This window comes from Lynx canadensis, chromosome B3 (assembly GCF_007474595.2).
Source record: "Lynx canadensis isolate LIC74 chromosome B3, mLynCan4.pri.v2, whole genome shotgun sequence".
Taxonomy (NCBI): Eukaryota; Metazoa; Chordata; class Mammalia; order Carnivora; family Felidae; genus Lynx; species Lynx canadensis.
Window position 1 is genome coordinate 30,577,659 of NC_044308.2, and position 11,926 is coordinate 30,589,584.

The 11,926-nt window shown below is 59.3% G+C and overlaps 1 protein-coding gene across 1 annotated transcript in view; it reads left to right on the plus strand.

Annotated features, from left to right (window-relative positions):
* Positions 1-10,247, plus strand: part of CSPG4 (chondroitin sulfate proteoglycan 4) — a 34,244-nt gene extending 23,997 nt beyond the window's left edge. Inside the window, 8 exon segments of the mRNA XM_030317644.1 lie at positions 674-1,156; positions 1,519-1,695; positions 3,361-3,559; positions 3,640-3,774; positions 3,902-4,068; positions 7,195-7,378; positions 7,677-8,638; positions 8,640-10,247. Coding sequence (XP_030173504.1) covers positions 674-1,156; positions 1,519-1,695; positions 3,361-3,559; positions 3,640-3,774; positions 3,902-4,068; positions 7,195-7,378; positions 7,677-8,638; positions 8,640-9,512 — 3,180 coding nt within the window. The 3' untranslated portion in view covers positions 9,513-10,247.
* The last annotated feature ends 1,679 nt before the right edge of the window (positions 10,248-11,926 follow it).

Sequence of the window (11,926 nt, forward strand, 5' to 3'; positions counted from 1 at the left end):
GCCATGAAGGAGAGAGCATCTGAGCCGGGCTTTGAAGAGTCTGGGGTTTTAATAGGGAATGAGGAGACAGTATTCCAGGCAGAGGGAACAGAATTCTAGAATACAGACAGTATTCCAGGAAAAGGCACAGAAGCAGGAATGTGAATTTGGGAGAAGTGTGTCCTTTTGTTGCTGGACCATCAGGTGAGGGAGCACCCAGTGGCCATGGGGCTGGACCCGGGTCTTAAGCTCCACGAGGCACGTAGTTTGTGGAGACTGTGCCTCTCTGAAGGATGGAGCGCCCTCTGGTGGTGAATAGTGGGGATAGTATGTGTGTGCATGTGTGTTACGTGCATTACTTATGAGATGTACCTATCTGTGTAGTGATATTGTATGTCTGTGTCACTGAATCTGGGGCTGTGTGATTGTGCACATCGCTCAGGGAGTGTGGGTCTCGGGGGCTGTGCGATCACGTGACTGGGGGTGTGGGGTGGTGAAAGGTGCAGCCCCTCTAACCAGCTGCACATCTGGGTGTCGTGTGTGTGAAACTGAGTGCGTGTCTAAGCAGTGGTGTCTGGGCCACTACCTGGGGGAATTAGGGATACATGGAGACTGAGCCTGTTCTGGCCGCTTAGGGACCACAACAGCCTCCTTCTGTGACCCCTGATGGCTCCTCTGACCCTCTGTTAACCAGGCAGCCCAGGAGGCAGTGCCACCGGCGGACATCGTGTTCTCAGTGAAGACCCCGCCGCGCGCCGGCTACCTGGTGATGCTGTCCCACGGCGCCTCCGTGGCTGAGCCACCCAGCTTGGACCCAGTGCAGAGCTTCTCCCAGGAGGCAGTGGACGCGGGCAGGGTCCTATACCTGCACTCCCGCCCCGAGGCCTGGAGCGATGCCTTCTCCCTGGATGTGGCCTCAGGCGTGGGCGCTCCCCTTGAGGGTGTCCGTGTAGAACTGGAGGTGCTGCCTGCTGCCATCCCACTGGAGACACAGAACTTCAGCGTCCCCGAGGGTGGCAGCCGCACGCTGGCCCCTCCACTGCTCCGCGTCACGGGGCCTTACTTCCCCACGCTGCCAGGCCTTGACCTGCAGGTGCTAGAGCCACCCCAGCATGGGGCCCTGCGGAGAGAGGAAGGTCCTCAAGAGGGGACCCTCGGCGCTTTCTCCTGGAAAGAGGTACAGCTATTAGGGAGGCCCTGGGGGGTACAGCCCCGCTCTGGGGACAGAGTGGGGGAAGCCACAGCAACTCCCAGTCTGGGGTGTTCGCAGAGAGGAGGCAGGATGTTCACATTTATGGAGCACCTCTGCTTCAGATGACTTATGTCACTCCTTCGTCTCTGGGCATATAGAAACCACTGTCCCATTTCCTTCACTCTGGGAGAAATGGTTGTCCCCATTTCCACCTGCAGAAACTGGAGCTCTGCGGGAGTCAGCCTCCTCCCACACCCAAAGGCAGAGCATGAAGGGTGCTGGGCCTGAGACTCTCTCTGGTCTCAGGCCTGCTGGGGCCTGACCTTCAGCCTTGCGCCTGCCCACAGGTGGAACAGCAGTTGATCCGCTATGTGCACGATGGGAGTGAGACGCTGACAGATAGCTTTGTCCTAGTGGCTAATGCCTCAGAGATGGACCGCCAGAGCCATCCGGTGGCCTTCACCATCACCATCCTGCCCGTCAATGACCAACCCCCCATCCTCACCACAAACACAGGCCTGAAGGTAAGAGCCGCCCAGGATCACCTCCTACCTCCCCTCCCAAAGAGAGAGGCCCAGCCCACAGCTTCCCCTCTCCAAGCCCGTTTCCTTTTCTAAAATGGGCACCATGCCACATGCCTCACTAGTTGGGAAGAGAGAAGGGCTATTGCACTGAAAATAGAACACAGGTATGAGAATTTTATTGAACACTTATAAGTGCAGTAGGCAGCCTTGTGAGTGGCCTTGCTGTTCCCTGGATTCACTGTCAACAGGAGGCTCTTTCTATGGCTTAGGACCAGAACTCCTGAAGAAAGTCCTTTCAGGCCCTTAAGAGTAGACTCCAGGCGGAGAGTGGTTAGGGTCCCTACTTTGGCCCACACCAAGTGAAGGTCCCAGCTTGGCTTTTCAAGCCCCTGATCTTTACATCGTTGCAGAACAGTGGTGCCCTCATTCAGCAGAGATCAAAGCTGAGGCCCAGCCAGGTCACAGAATTTCTCCTTGGTCACGGAAGTAGTTACTAGCGGAACAGAAAGGGTATGGCTTGACCAAGATCATATAAGATAGTGGATGGGCAGGGCCTTGATGCTGGCTTCTAGGGTCAACAAGAGTCATGGAAGGATTCACCTGACTTGGGCCGTCTGTGATGTGAGGCACTGGACATCTTTGATGGCAGAGGATGTACCTGTGGGGAGTGGTCCAATGTGGGGAGAGGGCTGCTCTGGAACCACTGGCAGGTGGCACTGTGTGGCATCTTGGCCACCAGGTGGTGCTGTCCACCGTGTTTGTGCCAGGAGCCCAGTGCCAAAGCCCCGCCTCCAAACATCGTGGTCCCCCTTCAGAGCTCTGCCCTGGGTGTGGGGGGGGGGGGGGGGGACGGTTAGCCTGGGGCTGGGAGAAGGTGCCTTGAAATCCCAGAGGGCTCAGCTTTCCAGGTAGGGGAACCCCCCTCCCCAACACTGCCCAAGTTGCTGACCCAGCTGGGGTTGTGTAACAGGATCCCAGAAATGGGATCCCAGAAATGGGATCCTGCCCTGCTGGCAGCCTGAGGGGGCTCCCTTCCCTGAGCATGGGGAGGGGCTGCCCACACCCCTCACTCACCTGGTTGGGGCTTGTGACTGCACTGGAAACACCTGAGCCCTCATCCCAGGGCTGCTTCGGTGGCATGGGACAGGACCTAACAGGAGAGGACATCAGCCTCTCCAGCCCTGTGCCTCCCAGGCCCTGCCTCACCTGCAAGGGGAGCCCACTTATAAGCAACCTGGGGTGGCAAAACTCACCATCCCATAGTGTGCCCAGCCCATGCCCAGACTCACTATGGAGGGTCTAAAGGGAGACCTCTGCCCTGCCAGTGAGAACCAGATAAAGCAGGGCAGTCAGTCAGGGTTGGGGGTCTCTGAAGGGAGAACCTGGTGGGGTAAGAGGTGGGGCTTCCTGAGGGAGGGGACATGAGCTGGCCTTGAAGGACAAGGCAATATTAGGGCAGACAGAGAGAGGGGAGCCTGTGCCCTGGGATGAGAGGGGAAGGTGAATGGGGTGGAGGGCCCTTTGGGGGGGGGGGCCAGAATGGCACGGGCCTCCATGACAGCTGAGGGCCTGAGCCACAGTGCAATGATGACGGCCTCAGGGCCAGGGAGGAACAAGGTGGGAGAGCTTGGTGGGGATAGAATTGTCACAGGCATGTGTCCCCAGATGTGGGAGGGGGCCACTGTGCCCTTCCCTCCGGAGGCCCTCAGGGCCACAGACAGCGACTCAGGACCGGAGGACCTGGTCTACACCATCGAGCGGCCCAGCAATGGGCAGGTAGTGCTGCGGGCGGCACCGGGCACCGAGGTCCACAGCTTCACGCAGGCCCAGCTAGATGGAGGGCTGGTGCTGTTCTCACATAGAGGTGAGTACTGAGAGGTGGGACGCCCCGAGAATGGGGAGCCACCATGGGCCAGCAAGACCCAACTTCACCCCCGTCCTCAGGAGCCCTGGACGGAGGCTTCCACTTCAGCCTCTCCGATGGTGAGCACGCTTCCCCCGGACACTTCTTCCGCGTGACGGCCCAGAAGCAGCTGCTCCTCTCGCTAGAGGGCAGCCAGACGCTGACCGTGTGCCCAGGTGGGTCTGCGAGCATAGGCATGCCTGTAGGCCGGGTGACACCCCAGGGTCACGCTGCCTCCCAGCAGTCGCAGGCCTCGCCCTGGCTCCTGGTCAAAAGCCAACAGGCCCCTTATCCCTCTCACAGGGTCGGTCCAGCCGCTGAGCAGCCAGAGCCTGAGAGCCAGCTCCAGTGCAGGCACGGACCCCCACCACCTGCTCTACCGCGTGGTGCAGGGCCCCCGGCTGGGCCGGCTGTTCCACGCCCGGCAGGGCGGCTCTGGGGAGGCCCTGGTGAACTTCACTCAGGCTGAGGTAAGGGCCCAGCTCTCTACAGCCACCACTTAGACTCCATTCAGCCTCGGGTGGCCCACTCTGCCAGTGGACACGGGGGCACCGCTCCCACATCGTTAGCAGCGGACGCTCGCCGGCCCCACCACAGGCCAGGCTGTGCGTGCCTTGCCCTCCCAGAGCCACCAGTCTGGGAGACAGAAGGATGCAAGAGGTCAGGGCTACAGGAGCCCAGAACAGGGATAAGGTCCTGGGGCATGGCTTCCAGGAGGAAGCTGCAGTTGGACCTTAGGAGCTAGAAAGGGTGCTTTGAGCTGGGGACCCTAGCATACCCCAGTGGCTAGTGAGGGGCAGTGCTTGGTTCGGGGGGGGGGGGGGGGTGGGGGTGGAGTTCAAGATGAAGGCAGCTGTTGGGCTTGTGAGCAGAGGTGCAAGCCTGGAGCTCAGGTCAGGAGCCAGCAAGAAGTAGAGTGGATCCTGGGAGCCAATGAGTGGACACAAGGCAGCTGAGGAGCTTGAGTGGATGTGATGCTGCCATCTCACTTCAGGGCATAGCTGTCCCAGAGCACACCAGCGGCCACCAGGTAAAAACTAGAACGCTCAGCCATGTGAAGAGGGACACTGCTAGTTGCTGGGAGCACAGAACTCTCTGTGCTAAATGTGCTGGTGGGGCCAGCAGCCATCACTTAAATTAATATCCCTTCTACGTGGGGGAGGTGCCCTGTGTGCTGGCAGCCTCCGCTTGCTCCAAAGGCACAGCAGGTGAGGATCTTTCAGACAGCAGGGAAGGAGGTGTCTTTAACAAGGGAAGATGGCAAAAGGTCTCTCAGGTCAACATCCCCCCAGGTTTTTGGTTCTCATGAAGCCCTAGCTTCTGCCCAGGTCCCCTTCCCACCATATAAGATATTCAGCAGGCTGGTGGCTGTAGAAGCTGTGCACCCTGAGCCCCTGGGAGCCTCTGTCATCCGATGCCTACGAAGGGGGAGGGAACAGGACAAGGCCTTCAGGGTCCCTCCCCCACCCACAGTGCTTTCCCCACACCCCAGCAATATGCGGATGGAAGTGAATGGCCACCAGGGGGCCGGGCAGCAGTACCACCCAGAGAAGCTGGGAAGAAGCTTCCTAGCAGAGATGCTGTCCCGACTTTGGGGCACGGGGCAGGACAGGGCTGGGTAGTCTTGACGGCACACTGTCCCACGATACTCTGAGCTGAGTGGGTCAGAGATCAGGTGTCCTGTTTTGCAGATAAGGAAACTGAGGCTTAAGGATACGAGGCAACTATTCACAGAATGTGGCTAGTAAGAGACAAAACCAGGATTATGGCTTCTGACTGCGAGTCCAAGATTTCTTTCGCCAGAGGACACCGTTAGTTCCCGGAGCTCAGAGACCCCCTCCCTGTCTTGCCTGTGATTTGCCTCACCCCCAGCCAGATGCCTCCCATCCACGGAAGCTCCTTGCACCCAGGCATCCAGCCTTCACCCCACTCCTAGGGGCCTCGATTTCCTTCCTGCCACCCTTTAGCCTGGGCCAGAGGTTATAGCTGACAGTCCTTATGGGTCACATCTGGTCCACAGATGTGTTTTATTTGGCCTGCACAATGCATTTAATATTTTTAAATTAATGATCAACATATCCCCTTTGGGGGATTTCACACGCACCACACACAGACACACACACAAGCCTGATTTCCAGGTTCTTAAAAGGCTGTGTTCCCTCTTACCGCAATCAGCTGAGGAACAGCGGCCCCTTTCAGCCTGGGTCTGCAGCCCCTTTCAGCCTGGGTCTGTGCCCCCTTTAGAACTGTGGTTCACCCCCTTCAAAGGATGGATGGCTCCCCTGTTAGATGGGGCACCCCTCTCCAGTTCATCACAACCCCCCTGTCCTAGAGTCTCCTGCATGCTGGGATCCCAGTTTCCATCTTAGTATTGTGCAAGTCCTGTTTTTCTGAGAAGAGGACAACAGTTCCTACATCTCCTAAAAGGGAAAAACAAAAGATAAGCCAAGAGGACACGTTTGAATCACAAGGGGGAGAGAGCAGATTTCTTTACGGAAACGAGGACTATTCCTAGGTGTTTAACATGCAAACAGCCCTAGAGACCAGCAGATGTGGCTGGAATGGAGACACCATGGTGGGAATGGTAGGAGGTGAGGTCACAGGGGTAACCAGGTCAGATCTTTGTGGCCAAATGAGGAGCCACTGCACTATCTGAGCAAGAGTGACATAGCCTCACGTACATTTTAAAAGGCTCACTCTGGCTTCTGTGTTAAGAACAACTGTAGGGGGAGGGAGCAGGGGTCAAAGCTGGCACACAGGAGGCCATGGGGATAATCCAGGCCAGAAGTGACAGTATGCAAGAGAAGGAATAGTCTGGGATGACTCCAGGGGTTTGAGCCTGAGCCTCTGGAAGAACAGAGCTGCCACCACATGAAGTGGGAGGGACTAGGAGAGGTGTGCAGGTAGGGGGTCTGTCCATCTGCACAGAGCGGCCAGGAAGCAAGTGGATATGTGAGTCTGGAGTTCAGGAGACAGCAGCCTGGGGGAGATTAAAGACTATTCTTTATGGAGTTTTGCTGTAAAGGAGAGCAAAATGGGAGGGGCGACAAATGTTGGAAAAAGTGAAGTCACAAGTTTTTTCTTTAAGATGGAGGAGAATAACTACATGGGGTTGAGTAATGATGAGACTGTTCCCTTGCTGGAGGTGGGGGGCGGGGGCTGGATTGTCTCCACAGGAGAAAGAAGGGAAATGGTAAGACTGGTGTCTTCGGCGGGGAAGAGGGGCAGGGACCTAGTGCAAAAGTGGAAGGACCAGCTGTTGAGAGAAGCATGGATAGAATTTTGCTTTCCCCAGGGGCTCAGAGAGATGAGGTGATTTGCCTGAGGCAGCAGAGCCCAGATTTGACAAGGCATTGGCTCCAGAGCCAGTCACCTCACTGCCACACGATTGCCAACGGTGACCCACTGAGCTAGTAAGGAAGAGCACGGGTTACCGACTTAGAGCGAGGCACAGCCAGGAGAGGCGAGAGTGAGGCTGGGCACCGAGAGTTCATCAAGGAGACTGGAGCACCCAGTGCCAGTGCCGCCCGGGGAGGGGGCTACCAGCCACCACGGGCTGAACCCGCCTCTCATCCCAAAATGGGGTCTCCCCACAGGTGTATGCTGGGACTGTTCTGTATGAGCACGAGATGCCCGCTGAGCCCTTCTGGGAGGTCCGTGATGCCGTGGAGCTCCAGCTGTCGTCGCCCCCAGCCCCTGATGTGGCCACCACCCTTGCTGTGGCTGTGTCTTTCGAGGCTGCCTGTCCCCAGCGCCCCAGCCGCCTCTGGAGTAACAAAGGTGAACAGCAAAGTTTGGGGGACACTGGGAGGGCCGAGAGAGGAGGGGACACAAGGCCAGGGTCAGCAGCTCCCATGTCAGTCCCCAGGACCTGGAAAGTTATAGGGAGAGTGGGTAGGTGGGGACGCTTTGAGGTTAGAGAGGAGACATGATCCTTATCCTCCGGGGTACCCTGAGCCCCACCCTGGGGTCCCTGGTCTGACGGAAGAGACACAACCTTGCCCCAGGGGTCCTGGTCTGAGGGTCTGAGGTCTTTCTTCAGTGGACAGGACCTTCACAGCCTATGTCCCACCTCCAGGTCTTTGGGTCCCTGAAGGCCAGCGGGCGGAGATCACCAGGGACGCCCTTGATGCCTCCAACCTCCTGGCCACCATTCCATCACCCCAGCGCCCAGAGCACGACGTACTCTTCCAAATCACACAGTTCCCCACCCGGGGCCAGCTGTTGGTGTCTGGGGAGCCCCTCGACGCCGGGCGGCCCCACTTCCTGCAGTCCGAGCTGGCCGCAGGGCAGCTGGTCTACGCCCACGGCGGCGGGGGCACCCAGCAGGATGGCTTCCGCTTCCGCGCCCACCTCCAGGGGCCGGCGGGGGCTTCCGTTTCGGGCCCCCAAACCTCGGAGGCCTTCGCCATCACCGTGCGGGACGTGAACGAGCGGCCGCCTCGGCCCCAGGCCTCCGTGCCGCTGCGGCTCATCCGGGGCTCCCGCGCCCCGGTCTCCCGGGCCCAGCTGAGTGTGGTGGACCCAGACTCGGCCCCCGGGGAGATCGAGTACGAGGTGCAGCGGGCCCCCCTCAACGGCTTCCTGAGTCTGGCGGGGGCCGGCCCGGGGCCCGTGATCCGCTTCACGCAGGCCGACGTGGACGCGGGGCGGCTGGCCTTCGTGGCCAACGGGAGCAGCGTGGCCGGCATCGTGCAGCTGAGCGTGTCTGACGGGGCCAGCCCCCCGCTGCCCGTGGCCCTGGCCGTGGACGTCTTGCCGGCGGCCATCGACGTGTGGCTGCGCGCGCCCCTAGAGGTGCCCCAGGCCCTGGGGCGCTCCTCCCTGAGCCGGGAGCAGCTCCAGGTGGTGTCAGACCGGGAGGAGCCAGACGCAGCCTACCGCCTCACCAGGGGGCCCCGGTTCGGGCAGCTCCTGGTGGCCGGGCAGCCGGCCACGGCCTTCAGCCAGCTCCAGGTAGACCAGGGGGAGGTGGTCTTCGCCTCACCAACTTCTCCTCCTCTCAGCGACCACTTCAGCGTCCTGGCACTGGCCAGAGGTGGCCAACGCGTCGGCCACAGTGAACATCACCGTCAGGGCACTGCTGCGAGTGTGGGCGGGTGGGCCGTGGCCCCAGGGTGCCACCCTGCGCCTGGACTCCACCGTCCTAGATGCGGGCGAGCTGGCCAACCGCACGGGCAGTGTGCCCCGTTTCCGGCTCCTGGCGGGACCCCGGCATGGCCGCGTGGTCCGTGTGCCCCGGGCCAGAACGGAGCCCAGGGACAGCCAGCTTGTGGAGCAGTTCACCCAGCGGGACCTTGAGGATGGAAGGCTGGGGCTGGAGGTGGGCAGGCCAGAGGGTAGGTCCCCTGGCCCCGCAGGCGACAGTCTCACTCTGGAGCTGTGGGCACGGGGTGTGCCCCCTGCTGTGGCCTCACTGGACTTTGACACTGAGCCTTACAATGCAGCCCGGCCCTACAGTGTGGCCCTGCTCAGTCTCCCCGAGGCTGCTCAGACAGAAGCAAGGAACCCAGAGAGCAGCACCCCCACGGGCGAGCCAGGCCCATTAGCCTCCAGCCCCGTGCCCACCGTGGCCAGGAGGGGCTTCCTGGGCTTCCTGGAGGCCAACATGTTCAGTGTCATCATTCCCGTGTGCCTGGTCCTCCTGCTCCTGGCACTCATCTTGCCCCTACTCTTCTACCTCCGCAAACGCAACAAGACGGGCAAGCACGACGTCCAGGTGCTGACCGCCAAGCCCCGCAACGGCCTAGCCAGCGACACCGAGACCTTCCGCAAGGTAGAGCCGGGCCAAGCCATCCCACTCACCGCAGTGCCCAGCCAGGGGCCCCCGCCAGGGGGCCAGCCTGACCCAGAGCTCCTACAGTTCTGCCGGACACCCAACCCTGCTCTCAAGAACGGCCAGTACTGGGTGTGAGGCCTGGCCTGGGCCCAGATGCTGATCAGGCCAGGGACAGGCTTGCTCAGGCCCCGGCCCCATTGCTCCCATGCCCTGGTGCTGTCTGAGTATCCCCAGAGCCAGAGATACCTGGGGACATCTGAGGTGGAGGGTGCTGGGAGGAAGTCCCAGGGGTGCAGGACCAAGTAGAGTCAAGAGCTGGAATCTCCCCAGCTTTCTCCACGCCTGGAGAACTGCAAGGGGGCCAAGGTCAGAGGCAGGCTTAGAGTCAGTCCCCCTGCCCTGGAGCTAGTCTGGGCTGTCAAAACCAGAGTGATCTCCTAGATATGTCAGGACTCTGGATCCTGGGTCTGTGATCTTGGGTAAGTCACATCTGACCCAGGCTGCTAAGAGGTCAAGGAGAAGAGAGGGTAGGGAAGATAGACAGGGATTCCTGGCTTTTCCACTCCAAGCCAAGGCTCCCTTTGTCTCTGCCCCAGGGTTGACGGGAAAACTTTTTCCCCTGGTTTTTTAGGGAGATGGTATTCCCTGGAGCAGAGGGCAGGAGGAGAGAGACCCTCCACTCTCTAGGAGACATAAGCCAGTAGAATAATATATTCAGGGTGCAAGGTAAGGCAGGTTGCTCTGGGAATGGGTTTATTTAAGAGGGATTGCAAGGAAGCTATTTAACACAGTGTTGAGCTAGCCGAGACTAATGGAGCCCTGAGAATGTGGGATGGAGGAGGGTCTGAGGCCAGTTCATTCCCAGGGCCCCACCTTGATGGGCTGAGGGCTAGGTAGGCAGTATGGGTCTGTGGCCTGGGAACAGGCGGGGCTGAGGAGCATGTAGGGTCTCAGGCCAGGGGCCACTGTAATGCCTGTGCTCCCCCAAGGACTGGGGGGTGAGCCATTGGGGGCACTCAAGTCCATGGGGCCTGGATAAATGGTGCTTTGGAGGTTCTGGACAGCTGTGTGTCATTTGTCTGACCATGCACTGGGTCCTTGTCCACACCAGCCTGCACTCCCCTGGGGCAGGCCATCCTACCAGGCCTCAGCAAACAGGCAAGACAGAGCTACTCAAGCCCTAAATTTCCACCTCTTGGGCCTTTCAGATCTCTTCTGTCCCCACCTGTGTAGGCAGGTGGGCCAGTCTTTGTGGGATGGGACCAAAGCCCTTTGGTTTAGTAGAGATAGGCTAGGCCTTCTCCAAGGAGCTTAAGGAAGAAATTAAATCAGGAGATATATTCAGTGTCCCAGCCATAGATTTCTTTGCCTGAGTTTTGGCTTCAACAGCCTTGTCCCTCCCCACTCTCAAGAGGTTAGAGAGCAAAGGTGAGGAGACCAAGGGGCACAAGGGACCCCAAGGCTGGGACCTGATACTGCTGGAGAGACAGAGGGTCCTGCCACAGGTGCCTTCCCTTGGCTCCCTGGAGATTTTCACAAGAAAGGTTTCTTTTGGTCTCCACCCCCAACAAGAAGACCAAGGTGCTCCTTCTCGAAGGTAGGGTAAGCAGCAAGGATTCTGAAAAACCAGCTGTCCCGAGGCTGTCATCTGGTTAGAGATGGAGCCGAGATACAGGGTCTCCAGAAGACCCTCTATGAGCTGCTAAGGAGCTGTCACATTCTGCCCCTCTCCCTTTTGAGGGTCTCCCAGGGTTGCAGGTGAAAAGGACAGATTCTGGGTCCCAGGTGATACTGCCCTGGCAGTAGGCTGATGTCCTCAGAGAAAAAGCAGCTCTCAGGGTGGGAGCAGGGGACCTGAGCACAGCCACATTGGGGTGGAGAGTCCCAGCCAGCCTTTGGCAGCTGACCAGTGACTGGGGACCAGAGTCACCTCTTCCCTGTGTCTCCATATCTGTAACATCTGAACCAGGAACTAGGGCAAGAGAGGAAACTCCCTCCTCTCCACTGCTGCCCCTACACCTCCCTGCAGGGACGCTTCTCAGTGCCCCTTTAACATCTCGACATCCCCTTAGATCCTCCTTCATTCACAAGATTTGGGCAGGACACCAGGAATCCTGGTATTTCACTGCTGAAAGGGCCCCCAGAGGATCGAGGGCAGGCTGAGAGTCAGAAAGGGTTAGGGGGTTGTCCAGCCACACACAGAAAAGCAGCATTAGATTAGACCAGACCCTGAGGCCCAGCCAGCTCTTCTTGCCACACTGAAGAGTCTGCCCCCAAGGAAGTTGCCAGGACCCATAGAGAGGGACCCCCATAGAGATCCCTCTACACCAGAGGCTCAAAATCCTGCCCTGGCTTCCTTTTACAACCTAGTCTCTCCAGCACCCCTCAGGCCAGCCTCACACAGGGGCCCTGCCAAGGGTGTCTCCACACCACACCCCACGTTCTTCCCTGCCTCTTCCTGGAGCTCAGGGCCAGATCCTCAGGGCCCTAATATCTGGCGCCAGTCTCCACCCAGTTTCCCTGGGAGTGTAAGCTGAGACAAGGGTGAC